The following is a 21,146-nucleotide window of genomic DNA, read 5'->3' on the forward strand; positions in this document are numbered from 1 at the left end:
CACCCAGGTCAAACAGCAGCACGTCACAAGCACCTTGGAGCCCCTCATGTGTCCTTTCTTGATCATAACCAAGGAACTGGAGACCCAATGGGTCTGCATCCACTTTCTTTTCCTTTTCCTCATTTTCACTCATGGTATATATACTGCCACCTGTATGCCCAAATAGCCTTGCATGCTGAACACTTTTTTAAAAAATTATTTCTAGAAATCATTTGAGGCCTCTTCCTCCAAAGAGCTTTCTGCCTGTTTTTTGCCAGGTCCCTGGAGGTACTAGCCTGGTCCGGGGTTACCTTAATAAACACACAAGCCTTGTAAGGTCTTATATTGGGCCACCAAAGGGCTTGACACTGAGCTCAATCTATGTGAGGACAAGTTCACCTCTGGGTTATCTTTATTTTGTAGTCCTGACCAAACAGGGATGGGCTGCAGGGGTGCAGGATCATACCAAGTCCCTGCTCTTGGTAGGTCCTGGATTCTGACTCTTGTTCCCTGAGCCTCCTGGATCTTCTAGAACTGCAGCTCAGCGTCTCAGTCACATCCCTGCATTTCTGTGCTCTCCCGGATCTTAGTCTGGTGATTCATTTAAATCTGGTTAGCATTTTGATGCTTTTAAGAAGTTTTCAGAAAATATCTTGCTCATTTTTTTTAAGCTTTTAAGTAGGAAATGATCTAGTCCATAATTATCAGGAAAGAAGTCTAAACTTTTTATTGAAATTATACTAAATTTATAGGTTATTTTATGAGAATTAGCTGTCTTTATTATGCTGGGTCCTCATTCATGAACATGAGATCTGTCTCCATTTACTTAATGCTGTTTAATAAAACTTTCTGGTTATCTCCATTAAGTTCTTGCACATTTTTGTTAGATTTATTCTTTGTTGCCACAGGAAATGACATTTTAAAAGTATATTTTATAATCATTTGCAGCTGAATATTAAAGGTGGATGATTTCTGGGTATTCATTTGTAATCAGCATCCTTGCTGAACTCTTACAAAAGTTTTAAAAAGGCAGATTTTCCTTGGTTCATTTGTAATCATATCATCTATGGAAAGTGAGAGTTTTATTTTTCCTTTCAAATCCTTACACCTTTGATTTCTTCTTCCTATCTTACTGAATTGAGTAGGACCCCCTGGACCATAATGAATAGAAACAGTGATAATGGGCATTCTTGTCTTATTTACAATTTTAAAGGGACTACTGTTGGCATTTCACCATTAAGTATAACATTTCCTAGAAGTTTCTGGTAGGCACAAGCTAAGGAATTTCCCTTCTATTCCTAGTTTGACAGGAATTATCACAAATGGATGTTGAATTACATAAAATGCTTCTTTTGTATTTGCTCAGATAATGATATAAATTTTTCACCTTTCATCTGGTATCATGGTGACATAAATCAATGTTCTAATATATAAAGCATTCTTATACTTCAAGAAAATCCTCACTGGGCCTTGAGGCTTTATGTTTAACACATTAATTTGCTATTATTCATTCAGAATTTGTATACCTCAGAAGTAGAATTGGCCCATAATTTTCCTTTCTCCCACTGCCCTTGTCCAGTTGGTGTCAAGAGTCTACTGGCCTCACAGAGGATGTTGAAAGTGTTCCCTGGTTTTGATTCTCTGCACAAAGTGGAACTCAGTCTGTTCCTTCAATGTTTAACAGAAGTCATCTTTAAAACTGGGACGTTTTATAGTTACCCATTCCAATTTTTAATCATTTAGGTCTAGCCATTGTTTTCCTTAGTTGTAGTGTGTTACATTCTTCTAGAAAATTGTCCCCTTGTCCAAGATTTCAAATTTACCCACACAGAGTTGTTCATTTCAAAATCTCTGCTATGTCTACAGTTATGGTCCCTTTTTCACTGCTGATAGTCTTTATCTGTGCCTGTTCTCTGCTTCTCTTGATCAGTCTCACCAAAGTTTTGTCAAAACCTCAAAGCCCCCTTCTGGTTGTACTGATCCTCCATTGTAGCTCTGTTTTCTATTTCATTATTTCCTGATCTTATCTTCATTATTTCCTTCCTTTAAATCTTCGTATGGTTGCTCTGTTATGCCTATTAACTTGACTTGTTTACCTCATTTTGTTTCTCTTCTTTTCCAAGAGAAGTATTTAAGACTATGAGTCTTCTTCTAAATATTTCTGTGGCTCCATATCTCAAACTTTAGAATGTAGTATTTTCAGATTTGTATAGTTCTAAATATTTTTGTATATTCTCCTATCTCCTCTGATCTATGAATTATTTAAAAGTATATTTCAAATTCCACATATAGCAGGTCCCAGACACCATTAATCCATTCAATACTTCTGTATGAATTTGAAAAATGGACACACACATAATACAAATACACACACAGCCATGACAAAGAATGAAATCTTGCCATTTGCAACAATACAGATAGACCCAGAGGGTATTATACCAAGTGAAATCAGTCAGACAGAGAAAGACAAGTGTCCCATGATTTCACTTATAAGTGGAATCTAAAAAAACAAAACAAACAAACAAAAACCAGATTCTTAAATACAGAGAACAAAATGGTGGTTGCCAGACAGGAGGAAGGTGGGATGATAGATGAAGCAGATAAAGAGGATTAAAAGGTTGTAAATATAAACAATTCATGGAGATGAAAAGTACAGCATCGGGAATACAGTCAATAATATTGTGATAATGTTGTATGATGACAGAAGGTGACTATACTAATCGCAGTGAGTATTAAGAAACATATAGAATTATAGAATCAATATGGTGTACACCTGAAACTAATATAACACTGTATTTAATTATACTTGAATTAAAAAACAAAATAAGCAAAATAAAATTAGATACATGCAAATCTAAAAAACAAACTTTGAGCCACTAAGCTCCCAAGACAAGCAACTCCCCCACCCAAGACTGCTACAACATCAGCTTATATGCTTCCCACTCTGGTTCTCAATCTCCTCTCCAATTTTGCCCCTTTCATTCTTATAAAATTACCAATACATTTAAAATCATATTCATTACATTTTACCCAGCACTTCTATTATTTTAAGTGGGACAGTTTTCAGGTATTTAGGCTGCCGGATTGCCAGAAGGAGAAGTCTACAAAGCCCTTACCTTTCTATGCCTTTTCTTTTGATTAAACAAGGGAGAATGCTCAGTTAGATACTGCTCTTTCTGAAACCATTTCCAATAGTTTCCCATTATCTATGAAGAAGGTGGGAACACGCTAAGACTGAAGCTTTCTACAAGTAATAGTTATTTTGAGTTTGACCACTGGAGATGGGCAGATGACAACAGGAAGTAGAAGGCCACTAAAGCAATCATGGGGTAGGAGAGCATATAATGTATAAGGAATGTTCAAAACTAAGAATATCTTGACTTTAAAAAAGTAGAAGTTCCTCTGTGGTCAATCTCTATAGTGCACAACATAGAAAGTACAAATTCATTAGGTTCTTCCCCTTTAAAAAGTGCATAATTCAAACAAACCAAGCATAAAGAAAATTAAGAAATAAAGTAACTTCTTTTCATTGTATATCTTTTCATTGCATCTGGTACTGTGACCTATAGATCTACTGTTTTAAGTGACAAAAAAAAAAAAAAAGAAGTTATTTTTCAGGAAGGATTTGAAAGAAGAAAAAAAAATGCTGATTATTTAGGTAGTTAGAAAACTCCAAGCAGAGTAATAAGTTTATAATCAGAAAGACTAAAGACAAGATTATCATGGAACACTTAACATGGCAGAATGGACACAAGATGGTAAGAAAAAAAAGACAAGAGTGTTTTAAATAGAATGAAAGACTTGATAGAAAATTAGATTTTTAATGAGGAAAATAAAAGGCTTATAGAAGTGGACAACATGAAAAATGGAATATTCTAGATGTTCAAGGGAGAACAACAGAAACAGAGTCCCCACTGAAAAGAAACTTGGAAAATTTGGAAATTGGGTGAGTAACATTGTACACTGTTCTTGAGGGCAGAAATGCTCCCAACTGGCCTTGCTTTTCCTTTAGGACAGCATCTACCAGCTCCAACAAGGCTGCTACAGGCACTGGGCAAGCAGTACTTTTCCACTCCTCAGCAGTGGGCCAGGGGAGAAGAAAGATAATGCAATACAGAAACCATTATGAAGGCAAGATGACAAAAGATGAGATTACAATCTCAGAGGCCAAGAACCCAGAAGTGGAGAGACAAACAAGTGATGAGAATTAAGGAGCTCTCCTCAGGATTTTACAAATGACAAGCTGATATTTTTCTACTTTGGGTATAAAAATGACACGGAGTTATGGCTTGCCCACTAATCATGGGATGGTGAACTTGAAAAGGACCTTAAGAGGTCATTTAGAACCACTATCTCGTTTTACTCAAAATCTCTCTTCTCTTCTAAACCATATGAGCCTCATTTCTCCAAGTTTGTATATTTAAGATACAGTTTATATAGATTTGCATAAAGTGTCTCCTTCCCGTGATATTTATTAGACCTCAGTAGAATTACTCATTTTTAACTATAGTGAAGCAATGAATGGAACAAGCATTGACACCGGTTAGAAAGAATGTTTCTGCCAGTTTTCAGTTTCCCCAGAACAAACGGATACGCAACCTTACCTTTGTGAAAGCTCGGTAACACAAACCACACACCTCCACCAGGTAGGCTAAAGTGAAGACGGCATTCTGAATCACAAAGCTGAGCAGTTTTGAAAATGGTTCCAACAGACTCTGCAATGAGATTGGGGCCAAATAAAACCAATTGCTGATTCTTTCATTTAAAAAGAAAGTATTAAAGTCTTCTGATACTTAAACTAATGGGATCATTCCTTTAGTTAAAATCTGTTGCCAGGTGGCTAGTGGAGTAACACTATTGGTCTAACAAGAACAGAACTGTACATTCAATCAGTGCCTTTAAAGAGCATGATTTAATCATCTTGTTCCTCAAAAAAAAAAAAAAAAAATTCTTACTTTCCCAGGTGGCATCATTTATAAAGCTATTCAACTCCAATTTTGTCCTTATGTCCACCCCCAGCAATCAAGACTTTGTGAGGTTTGTTCTAGGATTTTCCACTGTATTTCTCAGAATCTGTAGGCATCTCTGGGCTCATCCATCCAGCTCCTTTAAAACCTCTCATCTCAGTTTTAAGTTGCACAAACCATCCAGCAAGTAAGTACAAGGCACTTTCACTCAGATAATGCTCATCATTAACCAGCTTCCTGCCTATGTGCATCAGGAAGGCACAGTTTTGGTTTCTCCATCTGAATCCCACCCCTAACTGGTCAGTTTTAGATCCATATGCTCTCTGAAGTCATTTAGAAACACTTTTTTTTTTTTGAGCACCTACTAAGTATCAGGCAGAGTTGGATGCTTTTATATGTTTTTCCCATTCAAATTTCTTACGACAATCCTGGAGAGACGGTATGTTATAATAGTGCCACAAGTCTTAGAATCTCACACAACTGTTCTCAAACTCTGGCTCTCTGTGACCTGGAGTAAGTGATTTAACCTCTCTAGACTTAGTTCTCCTCTCTGTAAAACAAGGGTAACAATGGCCTCCACCTCATTAGCGTTGCTGCGAGAAATCAGGAGATAACCCAGGTAAAGCACCTGGCAACAGTGAGTCCTCCATTGCTGTTAGAACTCTGGAGCCTTGGTGCCCCTATTTTCCTCTGAGACTTAAGCAGGCAAGCAGCTTGCCTAAGGCCATACAGCTATTGAATGGAATTCAAATCCAAATTCCAAGGCAAGTTTCCCAAGGCAGAACCACTCTTTAGGGGAGACAGAATTTTAATTGGACTCCAAAAGACTTCATGTGATTTCCACTACTCCTCAACCTCCATAGTCCTAATTGTCTGCATTATAAAAGTAAACACACTCAATGCACAAACGCAGGATCTGCAGGAATGTACATACGAGGAAATAAAAGTCCATAATCCCACCACCTCGAGATAACATTTTTACATACTTCCTTCTTTGCTGCATTCCAATTCACTCGACTAAAATCTTACACACATCCAATCCTACATTTTGTTAATTGCATTTTGTTAATAATATATAAGAAATTTGCAATGCTATTTCTTTATAATCATCCATTTTAATGGCACAAAAGCCACATTTTATTATAAATAACATCCCACTATATACGTTTTTATGTGAAGTTTACATTTTCATTTTCTTCTTTAGAAGAGATTCCCAGAAAAGGAATGATTAAATCAAAAGATATGAGAATGTTTGTGATCTTTTTTCTTTATTGATACAAAAATGAATTTGTTACAGCTAGTTGCTGCTGAGGATAAGAATTATGTCCTTTGTTTATATTCCCCACAGAAACCCATATAGAAAATCTTAGAGGAACCTCTTGACACAGTACTGTTGATTCAATATTCTTTGCTCTGTTTAATGTTGCCTTGAAATACTGATGATGGATGAATAAGGTCAGGAATGTATCTCCAGCTGATATATACTGCATCTTTACTCATCAAAAAAGGAAACCTGAATTCAAACCTATACAGAAACTTGTTATTTTATCCAGCAATCACATAGTGATGGGGCAATATGGTACAACAGAAAAATTAAGGAGGTTGGAATCAAAGGGTCTAGGTTCAAGTCTCAAATTTTCCACTAACCAGCTATGTAACCTTGGCCAAGACAATTTATCTCTCTGAGCCTGTTTCCTTATCTATAAATGAGCAGATGAGATCAAGTGATCTCTTTGTAACTTTCCTGCACAAAGTATTAGTTTATAAAAACACAGTCAAGGTATGAATTTACAGGGGGTGGGGCTTCTTGGTATATTAACTAGTAGTTACAAGCCATTGCAATACAAACTATTGCACCATTGTGGTGTATAATGGAATACAAGCAGGAATACAAAGGTGAATGAGACACAGTGCTGGACTTCATGAAGCTCACAGTCTCACTGGGGAAACGTTTGTACCATGTAAGTGCTAATATAGAAAGCTCTATAGAGTATTGTGGGATCTGATATAGCAGGAATTTGCTACGGAGAGTTCATATCCATTTTTTGAAATTTAAATGGGATTCAGATTACCATCTTGAAGAATGAGAAGGAGTTCGACTCACCAGCAAAAGTATAAAGCATTTCAGGCAGAGGAAATGGCCTAAGCAAAGGCAAGGAAGTATGAAATTAAATAAGATTATAAATGTAAAGCAGTTAGCATAATGCCTGCCATATGGTAAGTGTTCAACAAAGAGTGCTTGTTGTTTTGATGATAATGATGATGATTCTGAAAGTAAACAGGAGGCATGGGGGATGGTACAAGTAGCCCAAGCTGAAATTAGAAAGGTAGGCTGGCAAATTAATGGAATACCTTCTTGTATGCCACATTAAGGAATCTGGATATTATCCTAAAAGAAATGAGATGTGATCAAAGACTTTTAAGCACGGAACCAAGGCATTAAGATCTGTGTTTAGAAGGATCACCTAGATCATAACATGAAGGGCAGCCTGATGGCCCTGGCCCAGGATTAAGAGGACTAATTGCAAAAAAATGATATTGTGATGTATTAGAACTCTTCATACTAGAAACTGTCAAGGTGTGTGAAAGTGAAACATTCAGTATGCAGTAACCATTTCTCCAGTATTACTATATGCCTGTCTTTTTAGGTTAAAAAAATAACTAAATAACCAATGGGTTGTTTTTCTAAAACATATAATACATACCCTTGTGGCATTGGTAGAGGGTATCTTCAAGAGGCAAATCATAATTCTCAAACTGGAATCTAAAGAACACTGTGAACAAATATGAAAACAATAAAAGTCAGTACCCTTCTTAATGTATCTTTTACTTCATGTCTTTTTTATAAGCATTTTTTTAGGGGGAAAAATCTCAAGTATAGCTGCCTCCTTACAGTTTTCTATGCCATATATTCATGCTGAAAAAAATCCTCAGGTTTTAAAAAAACATAATTGAGCCATTAATTAAGCAATGTTAAACAACTAAATAATTAAACACAGCTCCTAAACCACTTCTCAAAGATATATTCTTAAAATTAAATTAGATAGTTGGATAAAGAATTGAATGGATGGATGGATGGATGGATGGATATATGAATGGATGGACGGGTGGATGGATGGGTGGACAGACTGACAGAGAGGTGGATAGGTAAGTATTAAATGTGTCCAACTCTAAAGAGGTACACTAATTTGTGAAATTTTCCCATGTTGGGAAAAAAACTACTCAAATCTAATTTAAAATCATTAGGCTTATTAATCCAAATAAGAACCAGTTTCATCTGCCCTTTCTCTGTTGCTAAAGGATATGACAAAAACCTGGGAAAAAGCAGCAAAATTTCTACAAGAAAAAAATCATGCCTCAAAAATCTATTAGAGTTGCATTTTGGCAAGATTCCATAATCAAAATATACTTTTAAAATTGATTTTACTGGTATGGGGAGGAAGGGGAGAAATGTTACAACAAAAATAAATCTTATTTAACACTGTAAGCCTATCACAATGGTAGGCTATAGTTAAATCCCTGCAGCTGTGTAGAATACTAGCCTTTTAAGATAGTACAAATTAAGCCAGTGGTTCCCCAAGAATAACCCCTGGACCAGCAGCACTTCTAATTACCCGGAAACTTGTCAGAATACAAATCCTCAGGTTGTACTCCCAGTGAATCAGAAACTCTTAGAACAACGCCCAGGAATCTGATTTTAGCCAGTCCTGCAGGAGCACCGGTGCACTCCTAAGTCTGAGATCCACATCTCTACACTGATGAGAACTACAGAAGGTTTTTCGACAGTTTAAGATTTTCCGAAGGTTTTAAAAACAAAGCAGAAGATGACCAGAGACAGTGCCTGGATCTGATCTACCAGGGCAAGTTTTTGCTTTAATTCTGGAAGTATTTTACAGGTGCCTTCTAAGGGAATTATTGGTCTATTTAATCTGCTTAACACCCATCGGAGTTCATGTGACATTTACACTACTTTAAACCAGGGGCTGAAAACTGGCTGTTCATTAGCTCCCCACGGTGTTTTAAAAACCAGGAAATATCATCTTCAAAAACATGGGAAGACCAATGATACAAAGCCTTAATTCCCACATGACAATTGGCTGGTGTACTGCAGCATATGGACTCATTAGAAGGGACTGGTTCTTTCCTGTTCTCAAGGGTCCCAGTTCTCTGTATAACCGTATCCCATTCTACTCATTAACCTTGTAGTCAGGGTCCCTATGGACAAGGCTGATTGTCACAAATTAGGCTTACCAGTTGTTTACTGCTGGCAATACTTCCAATTGGTCAGTGATCAAGTTAAATATTTTGATGATCGTATCAACCTACAGGCATGTGAATTTGCCATGCCTGACTCACCCCTTCTCTTCAAGTGTGTGGCTTTATGCAATGAACAGCCCTGAATGGCTCTTGGTCCTAGGGAGGCTCCATGTGGCCGTGTTAAAATGCATCACTTAATCTTCTACATGTATATGTACAGTATCTATATACCACATGGTTTCAAAGTACAGTACTAACCCTCTTTGCTTGGATTTACTCAGCTACTCTATATTTGTGAGCAGATAGGATCATAGGATGTGAGAGATGGTAAAGATTTCAGAATTTCCACTTGTCACAGTAACTTCCAACTCAAAGAAAACAGCACACACCAAGCTAAGGGTCCCTGAATTATCCTTACAGACCCATTTTGGGGTCACATATTCCAAATCTGCCAATTTGGAAAAAGGCATTATCAGGGGTGGTCCATCTTTTTTTTTTTAAGTTTATTTATTTATTTTTGAGAAAGAGGGAGAGAGAGAGAGGGAGAGAGAGAGGAAGGGGCAGAGAGAGAGGGAAAGAGAATCCCAGGCAGGCTCTGCACTGTCAGTGTGGAGCCCATGACCTGAGCCAAAACCAAGTGTCAAACGCTTAACTGACTGAGCTACCCAGGTGCCCCGGGGGGTGGTTCATCTTTATAAAACATTTTATATACATGTAATACTCATTTGAGAAACGGTGCTACCAACATGTAACTTCACTTGTCAGATCAACAAGTGATTGATTTTATTGTGAGTTGAATATTTCTGTGATCTGCATAAAGCTCAAAAAGCTCATGGAGCAAATGAAGTTCAAAGACATAGAAACGACCACTAACAGCCACCTCCTTTCTCCCTACTACAGAGACTAGATGCCTTCAATTCGCCCCTGCTGTAGAAGGACTCTAGGAGACTATTAGTGGAGAGGGCACTGGGTCAGGAGTCAAGAGTCTTGAGTTCTAATCCTCACATAGCCACCACCTCTCTGATTTTGCAGTCCCCTATCTGGAAAATGGGGGGCATTGGAAAGGGATGGTTTTTATAGGTCTCTTCCAGCTTTAACAGTATAGAGTTCTGCTTCTGCATTTAATGGACTCATGTCAAAAATGCTCCTTAGGTCACGAGATTCACAGCTAGGTAATTGTGTGTGTATTCTTGGAAAGTGGTATGGTGGCCACAGGGAGGGGGCAATGGTGGTAGTGGTAAGGCAGCCAAACAGAAACATAATTATCACCTTGGCCTTGCAAGTAAGTACTTTACTCACAAACACGTAAACAATCACTTCCCTTTAGTTCTCTGAAATTTAGCTTTACATGGTATGTCTACTCTCCTTTTAGACAAAACTATGTACTTACTGACTTACGCATTTATTGAAAAAAAATTTCTAGCTAAACACCATCTACTACTATCTTCCTGATTTTTAAAAATCAACCGGAAACATGAAATCACTACGTCAAAATGCCTAACACATTTTGCTTTTTAAGTCTGTAACACTTGGAGACAACAAGCTACAGAATGCTCTGCACTCTGTGGCTAACAGAGATTCCTTACAGCCCTTTATGAAACATCCAATCTCTGTAAGCAGATGGTCTGCAAACTGTAAGATCACAATTGCAGATGAGATCCTGGACTCAGCTTACCTTTAGAGGCAAAACACAAGGCAGCTTGGCAAAAAACGTCTGAAACTGGTTGCTGATTGTGGTCCAGAGGCTGCTAGGAGAATCCATGGGCAAAGCTTCCATGAAGGTAGCAATGTTTTCCAAACAGCGTATCATAGCACCCCCTGCTGGTAAATTCTTTTTGTTATTTAGACCCTAAAAACACAAAAGCATAGGCAATCAACTGCTGAAACAGCTTGGGGATTCAGAGAGCTATTTGTCGAAGATCAGCTTTAAAAATCACACATTCACGGATTAAACATGTGTTGTGTGCCTACTATATAGGCTATTCATTGTAATTGGCAGGAGGTGAACAGAGAAGAATCAAAAAATTCGGACAAACGGGAAAAACTGTGACTTTTAATTCAGTGGGAGAAGGTGAAATGTGAGTAAGAAATAAGAAACACATTTTAAGGCTCTGCAGTTGGTGTGGTTAGGTGCTAAGAAGACACAATGAACGATGCTTGCTGGAAACTCCACTGGCCAAAGCCTGAGAGTAATGACTACAGAAGCAGCGAAGTTTATAGGGCCATTGGCCAACACTGCAAGCTAACTGAGAATGCTACAAAGCAGAGGACCTGACACGTGAACCCAAGCGTCCGGATACGAACCGGCAATGGAGCTGAGAACTGAGGTCGTTTCATGACTGAGCACAGAAGCAGGACCTGAATCCAAAACCTCACGCTAAATAAGCAGAATCCAAGTCTCGCAATACAGTGCACACGGCTCCACCCATTGCGCATTTGGAAAGCCTGAAAGCTCAGTGCAGGTGAGCGCTTAACAGCTGCCATCCACCCCTCAGTTGAGGGTGCCCAAGGAGCTTTAAATAAACAGTCAATCCACACACAACAGCAACGTCCAACTGGCACTCTTCCATGCGTTGGCAATTCTTATTTTTAATTAATTTTAAACATTTAAAGAATTTAAGATTAATTGGACATGTGTTAATACTTAGTTTAAATTTAATTTTTCAGTTAAATGACAGGCCTTCTTCCTTAGCTGCGATTTCGGCGGGGGCTTAGACAGTCATCAAAGCAAACCTACCTCCAAGAGCTGACTGAGAGCAGCGAGAGAGCTCAGCTCATTGAAGTCCATGAGAGACGTGGCTAAGGTCCGTAAGAAAGTCCCATCTGGAAAGTCAACAGTCAGATTTAGAAGCATTGGGGTTTCAGCGAGTAGCCATGTTTGTGGTGTTTGGATTCCCTGTGGAGGAATTACCTTTGATAGTGCTCTGGAACAGCTGTGGGAAGATGCCGTTGGGGGCCAGCTGATGGAAGATGCAGCGTAGGAACTGCTTGGCCACCCCCGCTGCGTTGCCGGGAACCATCATGCTGGGGGGTGAATGGGGAGAGAAAAGACAAGGACTCATGGGGCAACCAGCGTGAGCTTAGGTATTTCTGTATTTGTTTATTTTTTTAATGTTTATTTTTGAGAGAGAGAGAGAGAGAGAGAGAGAGCGAGAGAGAGAGAGAGAGAGAGCGAGCATGAGTGGGGGAGGGGCAGAGAGAGTAGGGGACAAAGGATCCCAAAGTGGGCTTTGTGCTGACTACAGAGAGCCTGAGGCGGGGGATCTGGCTCACAAACAGTGAGATCATGACCTGAGCTGAAGTCTGATGCTCAACCCACGGAGCCACCCAGGCGCCCCTCTGTACTGGCTTATTTAGAGTTCAGGCATTTACACACCAGTCCTCTTATGGAATATCCCACTGTCTTTTTCATCAGTGAGATGAAATACGACAGTTGCACGGAATCCCTGTTAATAAGAAACTTCTAGAAAGAGAGAACCAGGAAATGTCAGAGGGGTGCCAGACTAATTCTTCCAGCCACCCCAGAGTACAGATGAAGGTTCTGAGGCCCAGAGAGAAAATGTGACCCGCAAAGGCTACACATCCAGAAAATGGCAGAGTCAGGATGAAAACCGGGATGAGATTATCAGCAAGATCCTGCCACGAAGGGTCATTAGCTAAAGAGAGCTGATCTGAGGGAAAATGCAGGGAGGGAGAAATGTTCATACCTAATGGGAGACAGGACAATTTTTCTTGGGGTGCCTTGAGCTGGTACTTACAGAAAGGAGAGGGCTTTGATCTGTGCAGTCGATCCCCACCCTCCACATCACTTATGCCCATGAAAACAGGGAGCCAAGAGGTGATATGTGGCCCCAGAGACCAAAGGATCAGGTTACCAAAGGAAGTTACCAAAGGAAGTTACCAAAGGAAGAAAGAAGAAAAAAATCAAAGAGCCCGAATAGGTCGGTGGTAAAAAGTCCCTTTTACCTAAACTGTTATTATGCTACCCAGAAATGCTGATTCAAACTCACAGGTCAAAAACATTCTTCATTCAGAAATGACACCAAACTCACACAAACTCTTTCAAAAATTAGGGAAGGAGGGAACCCTTCCCACCTTATTTTATGAGGCTGGCATGGCCCTAGAACTAACATCCGATAAAGTCATTACAAAACTAAAGTAAACTAAACTAAACCAACAGTCTTCATGGACACTGAATCCAACTATAAATAGGATGATGGTCCATGACCAAATAGAGTTTATCCCAAGAATGTAAGAAGGTCTTAATATTCAAAATCCAATCAATAGAATTCAACATATTAAAGAATAAAAGGCTCAGTAGGTTCCACATCTGACTCTTGATTTCAGCTCAGGTCATGATCCCAGGGTCATGAGGTTGAGTCCTGTGCCAGGCTCTGTAGTAGGCATGGAGACTCCATAGGATTCTCTCTCTCCCTGTCTCTCTGTCCCTCCCCTGCTTGCACATATGTGCTCTCTATAAACAAACAAACAAACAAATAAATAAATGAGTTACCATCTCACACCAGTCAGAATGGCTAAAATCAACAACTCAGTTAACAACAGATGTTGGTGAGGCGGTGGAGAAAGGGGAACCCTGTTGCACTATTGGCAGGAATGCAAACTGGTGCAGTCACTCTGGAAAACAGTGTGGAGTTTCCTCAAAAAATTAAAAATAGAACTACCCTGTGACACAGCAATTGGACTTTTAGGAATATATCCAGAGGATACAAAAATGCTGATTCGAAGGGACACATGCATCCCAGTGTTTATAGCAGTGCTATCAACAACAGCCAAATTATGGAAAGAGCCCAAATGTCCATCAACTGATGAATGGATCAAGAGAACACACACACACACACACACACACACACACACACACACACACACACACTGGAATACTACTCAGCAATGAAAAAGAATGAAATCTTGCCATTTGCGAAAACACGGATGGAACTGAAAGGTTATGCTAAGCAAAATAAGCCAGTCAGAGAAAGACAGATATGATTTCACTCATATGTGGAATCTGGGAAACTTAACAGATAAACATAGGAGAAGGGAAGGAAAAATAAGATGAAAACATAGAGGGAGGCAAACCATAAGACACTCTTAAATACAGAGAACAAACTGAGGATTGATGAGGGTAGGGGGTTTGTGGGGGGGTGGGTTAAATGGGTGATGGGCATTAAGGAGGGTACTTGTTGTGATGAGCACTGAGTATTATATGTAAATGATGAATCACTGGGTTCTACTCCTGAAGCCAAGACTATACTGTATGTTAACCAACTTGAGAATGAATGAATGAATGAATGAATGAATGAATGAAATAAGATATAATTGAAATAAATAAATAAATAAAAATAAAGAATAAAGGGCAAAAGCCATACAGTTATTTCAATAGATACAGAAAATGCATCTGACAAATTTAACACCCATTCATGATAAAAACTCTCAGCAAATTAGAAATAAAAGCAAACATCATCAGTCTGGTGAAGAGCATTTATGAACACCTACAGCAAGCATAATTAATGGTGAGATACCAAAGGTTTTTCTGGTAGAGCAGGAACAAGGCAAGGAAACTCACTAACATCTTTATTATTACTGGAGATCCTAGCCATTACAATAGGACAATAAGAAAATAAAAGGCATGAAAATCAGAGAGAAGTGAAATTGTCACTATTTGCAGATCTGACTTTTTTTATATACAAATGCTTTTAGATTCTATGAAATCTTAAAAAGCAATGACTACAACTAGTAAGTGAACCCAGATTATTACATTACAATGTTAACATAAAAATTCAATTGCATATTTATACACCAGCAGCAAAAAAAGTTGGAAAATTTTTAAAAATTCCATTTATGTTGGCTTTAAAACACTCAAAATTCTTGGGAATAAATTTAACAAAAGATGTGCAAAACCTCTACGCTGAAAACCACCAAACACTGCTGAGACAAACAAAAAAGACTGAATAAAATGAGAATATACACCATATTCATGAATTGAAAGACTCAGTATTTTTGTGCAGTTATCCCCAAATTGATTTATAGTTTCAGTACAATCCCCACAGGCTTTTCTCCCCCAAATGGAGAAGCTTACTCTAAAATGCATATGGAAATTTGATAAATTTATAACATCCAAATCAATCTTCTTGAAAAAAATGAGCCAAGTTGGAAGATTCATACTATCAGACTTCAAGACCTATCGTATAGCTATAGTAATCAAGACAGTTTGATGCCAGCTTAAGAGTTAACATACAGATAAACGGAACAGGATAGAGTCTGGAAGTAGATCAACCCTAATGTGGCTGTTTGATTTCAACCAACACCAAAGTGATCCAGTGGGGAAAGAGAAAGTCATTTCTTTTAATGGTGCTAAAATAATTAGGTTTCTACATGGATAAAAAGGAACTTCAACCCCTACCCTCACACCATACATAAAAATTAATCTGAGGGGCGCCTGGGTGGCTCAGTCGGTGAAACAACTGACTTCGGCTCAGGTCATGATCTCACGGTTCGTGAGTTCAAGCCCCACGTCGGGCTCTGTGCTGACAGCTTGGAGCCTGGAGCCTGCTTTGGATTCTGTCTCCTTCTCTCTCTGCCCCTCCCCCACTTGTGCTCTGTCTCTCTCTGTCTCTCAAAAATAAATAAATATTTAAAAAAATTTTTTAATTAATTTGAGACTGATCATATAAATGCTAAATATAAATGCTTACACCATAAAACTTTTAAAGGAAAATACTGGAGAATATCTTCTTGATTTGAGGACAGGCAAAGATAACAGGAAGAAATAGTCATAAATTGTTTAAAAATTTTAACACAGTAGTCTTCACCTGAATTAAAAACATCTCATCAAAAAATATATTAACAAAAGGAACAGGTAAGCACCAGAGTGGGTGAAAATATTCTCAGGGCATATTTAATAAAGGACTGGTATTTAGGATATATAAAAAGGTCCTACAACTCAACCCAGTTGAACATGTACAAAAGATTCCAACAGACACTCACAAAAGAAGACTTACAGAGGGTCTTGAAGAGCACTTGATAATATACTCAACAGCATTAGTCACCAGAGAAATGCAAATTTAAAGTATAATAAGATACCCACAAGAATGGTTAAGATTAAAAAGACTAACACCACCAAATTTTGGTAAGGATGTCAAACAACCAGAAGTCTCATACATTACTGGTGGGAATACCAAAATGGCACAACCACTTTAAAGACACGATCTGCTAGTATCTTATAAAATAAAACATACACCCATCCAGGAACCCCACAATTCCATTCCTGGGTAGTTATCTAAGAGAAATAAAAGCATTTGTTTCCAAAGAGACTTGTATAATGGCCACAACAGCTTTATTTATAATAGCCCCAAACTAGAAACAATGCAAATGTCCATCAACAGGAGAATAAATAAATAAAGTATGGGATAGTACTTAGCTCTAAAAAAAAGAAACAAACTACTGATACAGGCAACAACATGGATGAATCTCAAAAACGTTATGCTAAGTAAAAAAGCTCAGACACAAAGAAGCACAAGCTGTATGATTCCATTTATATAAAGCTCTATGGTGGAAAAAAAAGTAAGGCTAGTATTTGCCTATGTGGGTGGGAATTGGGAAGATGCATGAGGGGACTTTCTGGGGGTGATGGTAATGTTCTATATCTTGACGGGGATTTAGGTTATGCAGGGGTATGTATTTGTCAAAAATCAGTGAAATGTACACGTAAGATATGCATACTCTCTAGTAGGTAAATTTTGCATCAAAAGAAAAAAATCTTAATTTTTTTTAACGTTTATTTATTTTTGAGACAGGGAGAGACAGAGCATGAATGGGGAGGGTCAGAGAGAGAGGGAGACACAGAATCTGAAACAGGCTCCAGGCTCTGAGCTGTCAGCACAGAGCCTGACGCGGGGCTCGAACCCACAAACCATGAGAGCATGACCTGAGTTGAAGTCGATTGCTTAACTGATTGAGCCACCCAGGCGCCCCTAAGGAAAAAAATCTTAAAATCAAACTTCAGTCAGTGATAACTTTGCTGAAGGATGTATGGGGGAAGTATGCTAATATCTGAAATTGACTTTGAAATGCATCCAAAAATAAAATGGATTGATGATGGGTGGGTAGAAGGAGAGAGAGATGGTTGGATATAGGATAAAGTGGGTAAAATGTTCATTGTAGAATCTAGGTGACATGTATATATATGAGTGTTCACTATTAAGTTCTTCCAACTTTGCAGTATATTTAAGTTTTTACAATAAAATGTTAGGGGGGAAAAGGTTTAAAAAAATCTATAAAGGAGCATAAAAAAGAGGAGCAAATATTCCTAAAACCAAGAGTTACAGAAGTACAGTAACAACAGCACCGTCTTATGGTTGTAGGGGTTGGTACAGTTATGCTAACACATATACTCTTTCACTGGGACCTCACAGCACATACCCCTGTGACCTAACAAGGCCATGCACTGGTATCCCTCTTTTATAGATGAGAAAACTAAAGCAGAGAGATTAAGTGTGTCCAGAGTCACACACAGTACCTACTCTTGCTCTCCTCTGGTTCTTCCTCCCCACTGCAGCCAAAGTAGCCTTTCACACACACATCCCCTGCTGCATAAAAATCTTTCAGCAGCTTCCCACTGCGGCTAGTAGGAAGCCCAAGATATTTAATATGGTTTATAAGCCCGTATACACTGGCAAGCCAATCTCAGCAAGAGCTCACATGTCTGTGCTCTAGCCACACTGGACTTTCCATGACTCTCCCTACACAATCTGTTCTTCACCACCTTCAGACCTGTGCACATGCTTTTTCCATAGCGATTTGCATGGTTAAACTCAACTCATTTTTTTCACATCTTAGTTTATTTTTTTTAATATAAAATTTATTGCCAAATTGGTTTCCATACAACACCCAATGCTCCTCCCAACAGGTGCCCTCCTCAATGCCCATCCCCCACCCCCCATCAACCTTCAGTTTATTCTGGAGTCTCTTATGGTTTGGCTCTCTCCCTCTCTAACTTTTTTTTTTCCCCTTCTCCTCCCCCACGGTCTTCTGTTAAGTTTCTCAGGATCCACACAAGAGTGAACACATACGGTATCTGTCTTTCTCTGTATGACTTATTTCACTTAGCATTACACTCTCCAGTTCTATCCACGTTGCTACAAAAGGCCATATTCCATTCTTTCTCATTGCCAAGTAGTATTCCATTGTGTATATAAACCACAATTTCTTTATCCATTCACCAGTTGATGGACATTTAGGCTCTTTCCATAATTTGGCTATTGTTGAAAGTGCCGCTATAAACATTAGGGTACAAGTGCCCCTATGCATCAGTACTCCTGGATCCCTTGGGTGAATTGCTAGCAGTGCTATTGCTGGGTCATAGGGTAGATCTATTTTTAATTTTTTGAGGAACCTCCACACTGTTTTCCAGAGCGGCTGCACCAGTTTGCATTCCCACCAACAGTGCAAGAAGGTTCCCGTGTCTCCACATCCTCACCAGCGTCTATAGTCTCCTGATTTGTTCATTTTAACCACTCTGACTGGCGTGAGGTGGTATCTCAGTGTGGTTTTGATTTGTATTTCCCTGATGAGGAGTGATATTGAGCATCTTTTCATGTGCCTGTTGGCCATCTGGATGTCTTCTTTAGAGAAGTGTCTACTCATGTTTTCTGCCCATCTCTTTACTGGATTATTTGTTTTTCGGGTGTGGAGTTTGGTGAGTTCTTTATAGATTTTGGATACTAGCCCTTTGTCTGATATGTCATTTGCAAATATCTTTTCCCATTCCGTTCATTGCCTTTTAGTTTTGTTGATCAAATATTGTTAAAATGTCAATACTACCCAAAGCAATCTACACATTCAATGCAATCCCAATCAAAATTGCACCAGCATTCTTCTCGAAGCTAGAACAAGCAATTCTAAAATTTGTATGGAACCACAAAAGACCCTGAATAGCCAAAGTAATATTGCAGAAGACCAAAGCAGGAGGCATCACAATCCCAGATTTTAGCCTCTACTACAAAACTGTAGCCATCAAGACAGCATGGTATTGGCACAAAAACAGACACAGACCAATGGAATAGAGACTCCAGAATTGGACCCACAAAAAGTATGGCCAACTAATCTTTGACAAAGCAGGAAAGAATATCCAATGGAAAAAAGACAGTCTCTTTAACAAATGGTGCTGGAAGAACTGGGCAGCAACATGCAGAAGAATGAAACTAGACCACTTTCTTACACCATTCAGAAAAATGAACTCAAAATGGATAAAGGACCTGAATGTGAGACAGGAAACCATCAAAACCCTAGAGAAGAAAGCAAGAAAAAACCTCTCTGACCTCAGCTGCAGCAATTTCTTACTTGACATATCTCCAAAGGCAAGGGAATTAAAAGCAAAAATGAACTACTGGGACCTCATGAAGATAAAAAGCTTCTGCACTGCAAAGGAAACAATCAGATCTTAGTTTAAACATCGCTCCTTAAGGGAAGCCTGTCTCTCCTCCCTTCCTCCCATTACCTAGACTACCTCAGCTCTGCCTCATATACACCCACCCATCTCCCATCTCAGTAAACGGCACAGACATCTACCCAACTGTTTGGACCAGAACCTGGGAGTCATTCTTGCCTTCTCTCTTTCTCCCACACCCAACATCCAGTCTATCAGTGAATTCTGTTGGCTTGATTTGAAGAATATTTCCTGAATATATCCTTAATGGGACCTCTTCTCACTTTATTAGCTTGCACCTGCACCACTGAAATGGGCTCCACACTGGCTCCTCTGTTTCCACCCCTGACCCGCTTTCCTGCATGACCTATTTTCTTTTTTCTTTCTTTTTTTTTTAAACGTTTATTTATTTTTGAGACAGAGAGAGACAGAGCTTGAACACGGGAGGGGCACAGAGAAAGGGAGACACAGAATCTGAAACAGGCTCCAGGCTCTGAGCTGTCAGCCCAGAGCCCGACACGGGGCTCGAACTCACAGACCGTGAGATCATGACCTGAGCTGAAGTCGGACGCTCAACCGACCAAGCCACCCAGGCGCCCCATGCATGACCTATTTTCAACACAGAAGCTGGAGTGATCTTTTCAAAACACAAGTTAAGTCATGTCGCACCGGCGCCCCGCCCCCCCCCCACCCCCCCCCCCCCCCCCGGTTTCTCCCAGTTAAAGTCCTAACTCCTTACAATGACCTCCTGGGCCCTACCCGGCCAGCCTCACCGTCACCTCGTCCATCTCCTCTCCTACCCCTTCTCCCCACTCACTCTGATCCAGCCTGCCTTAGTCTTGTTCCCCAAATATCCTGGGCACTTTCCTGACTTACACTTTTGCATTTGCTGTTTCCTCTGTCTGGAACATTCTTTCTATAAGCTGCCACCTGGATCACTCTCCCCCTTTTTCAGGTTTTGTTTGAATACCACTTCCTTAAAGAGGCTGTCCTTGACTGCTACTACATCCAAAATACCACCTCTGGTTGTTCTCTATCTCCTAGACTTAACTGATTATTTTTCATAGCGTTTAGCACTGAATGATACTAAGTTACATGATTAGTTTTCTTGTTTGTTAATTTGCTTATTGTCTGCCTCCTCAACTGGAGCAGAAGTTCCAGGAGAACTGGTACCCTCAGTTCCTAGTGGTCACTCCATAAGTACTTACTGAATAACTGAATGTTATATGGTCTCCCTATACTTTTTGTTCATAGCACTAAGCACTGTTTACAATCATACATCTGCGCAAATATTTTCTTCTTGTTCACCTCCCAGGCAGACTGTAGGCCCCACGAGGAAAGGAATCATGTCACTTTTGCCCCAAGTTGAAACCTAAGTACCTGGCACAGTGCCTGCTACAGAGTGGACCTAAAATAAGTACTGTTGACTAAAATGAGTGCATGCAGGGGCGCCTGGGTGGCGCAGTCGGTTAAGCGTCCGACTTCAGCCAGGTCACGATCTC

General features: G+C 39.4%; 1 protein-coding gene across 1 annotated transcript in view; it reads right to left on the bottom strand.

Moving 5' to 3' along the window:
- The window catches only part of UNC79 (unc-79 homolog, NALCN channel complex subunit), a 213,917-nt gene that overhangs the window by 44,887 nt on the left and 147,884 nt on the right, over positions 1–21,146 (bottom strand). Inside the window, exons 36-40 of the mRNA XM_047080178.1 lie at positions 12,115–12,227; positions 11,941–12,026; positions 10,879–11,052; positions 7,652–7,720; positions 4,584–4,694 (exon numbers count right to left, since the gene is read on the bottom strand). Coding sequence (XP_046936134.1) covers positions 4,584–4,694; positions 7,652–7,720; positions 10,879–11,052; positions 11,941–12,026; positions 12,115–12,227 — 553 coding nt within the window. The remainder of the gene's footprint in view (positions 1–4,583; positions 4,695–7,651; positions 7,721–10,878; positions 11,053–11,940; positions 12,027–12,114; positions 12,228–21,146) is intronic.

This window comes from Lynx rufus, unplaced genomic scaffold (assembly GCF_022079265.1).
Source record: "Lynx rufus isolate CCGP_SWC_20201006 ecotype Redwood Valley unplaced genomic scaffold, mLynRuf1.p SCAF_17, whole genome shotgun sequence".
Classification (NCBI taxonomy): domain Eukaryota; kingdom Metazoa; phylum Chordata; class Mammalia; order Carnivora; family Felidae; genus Lynx; species Lynx rufus.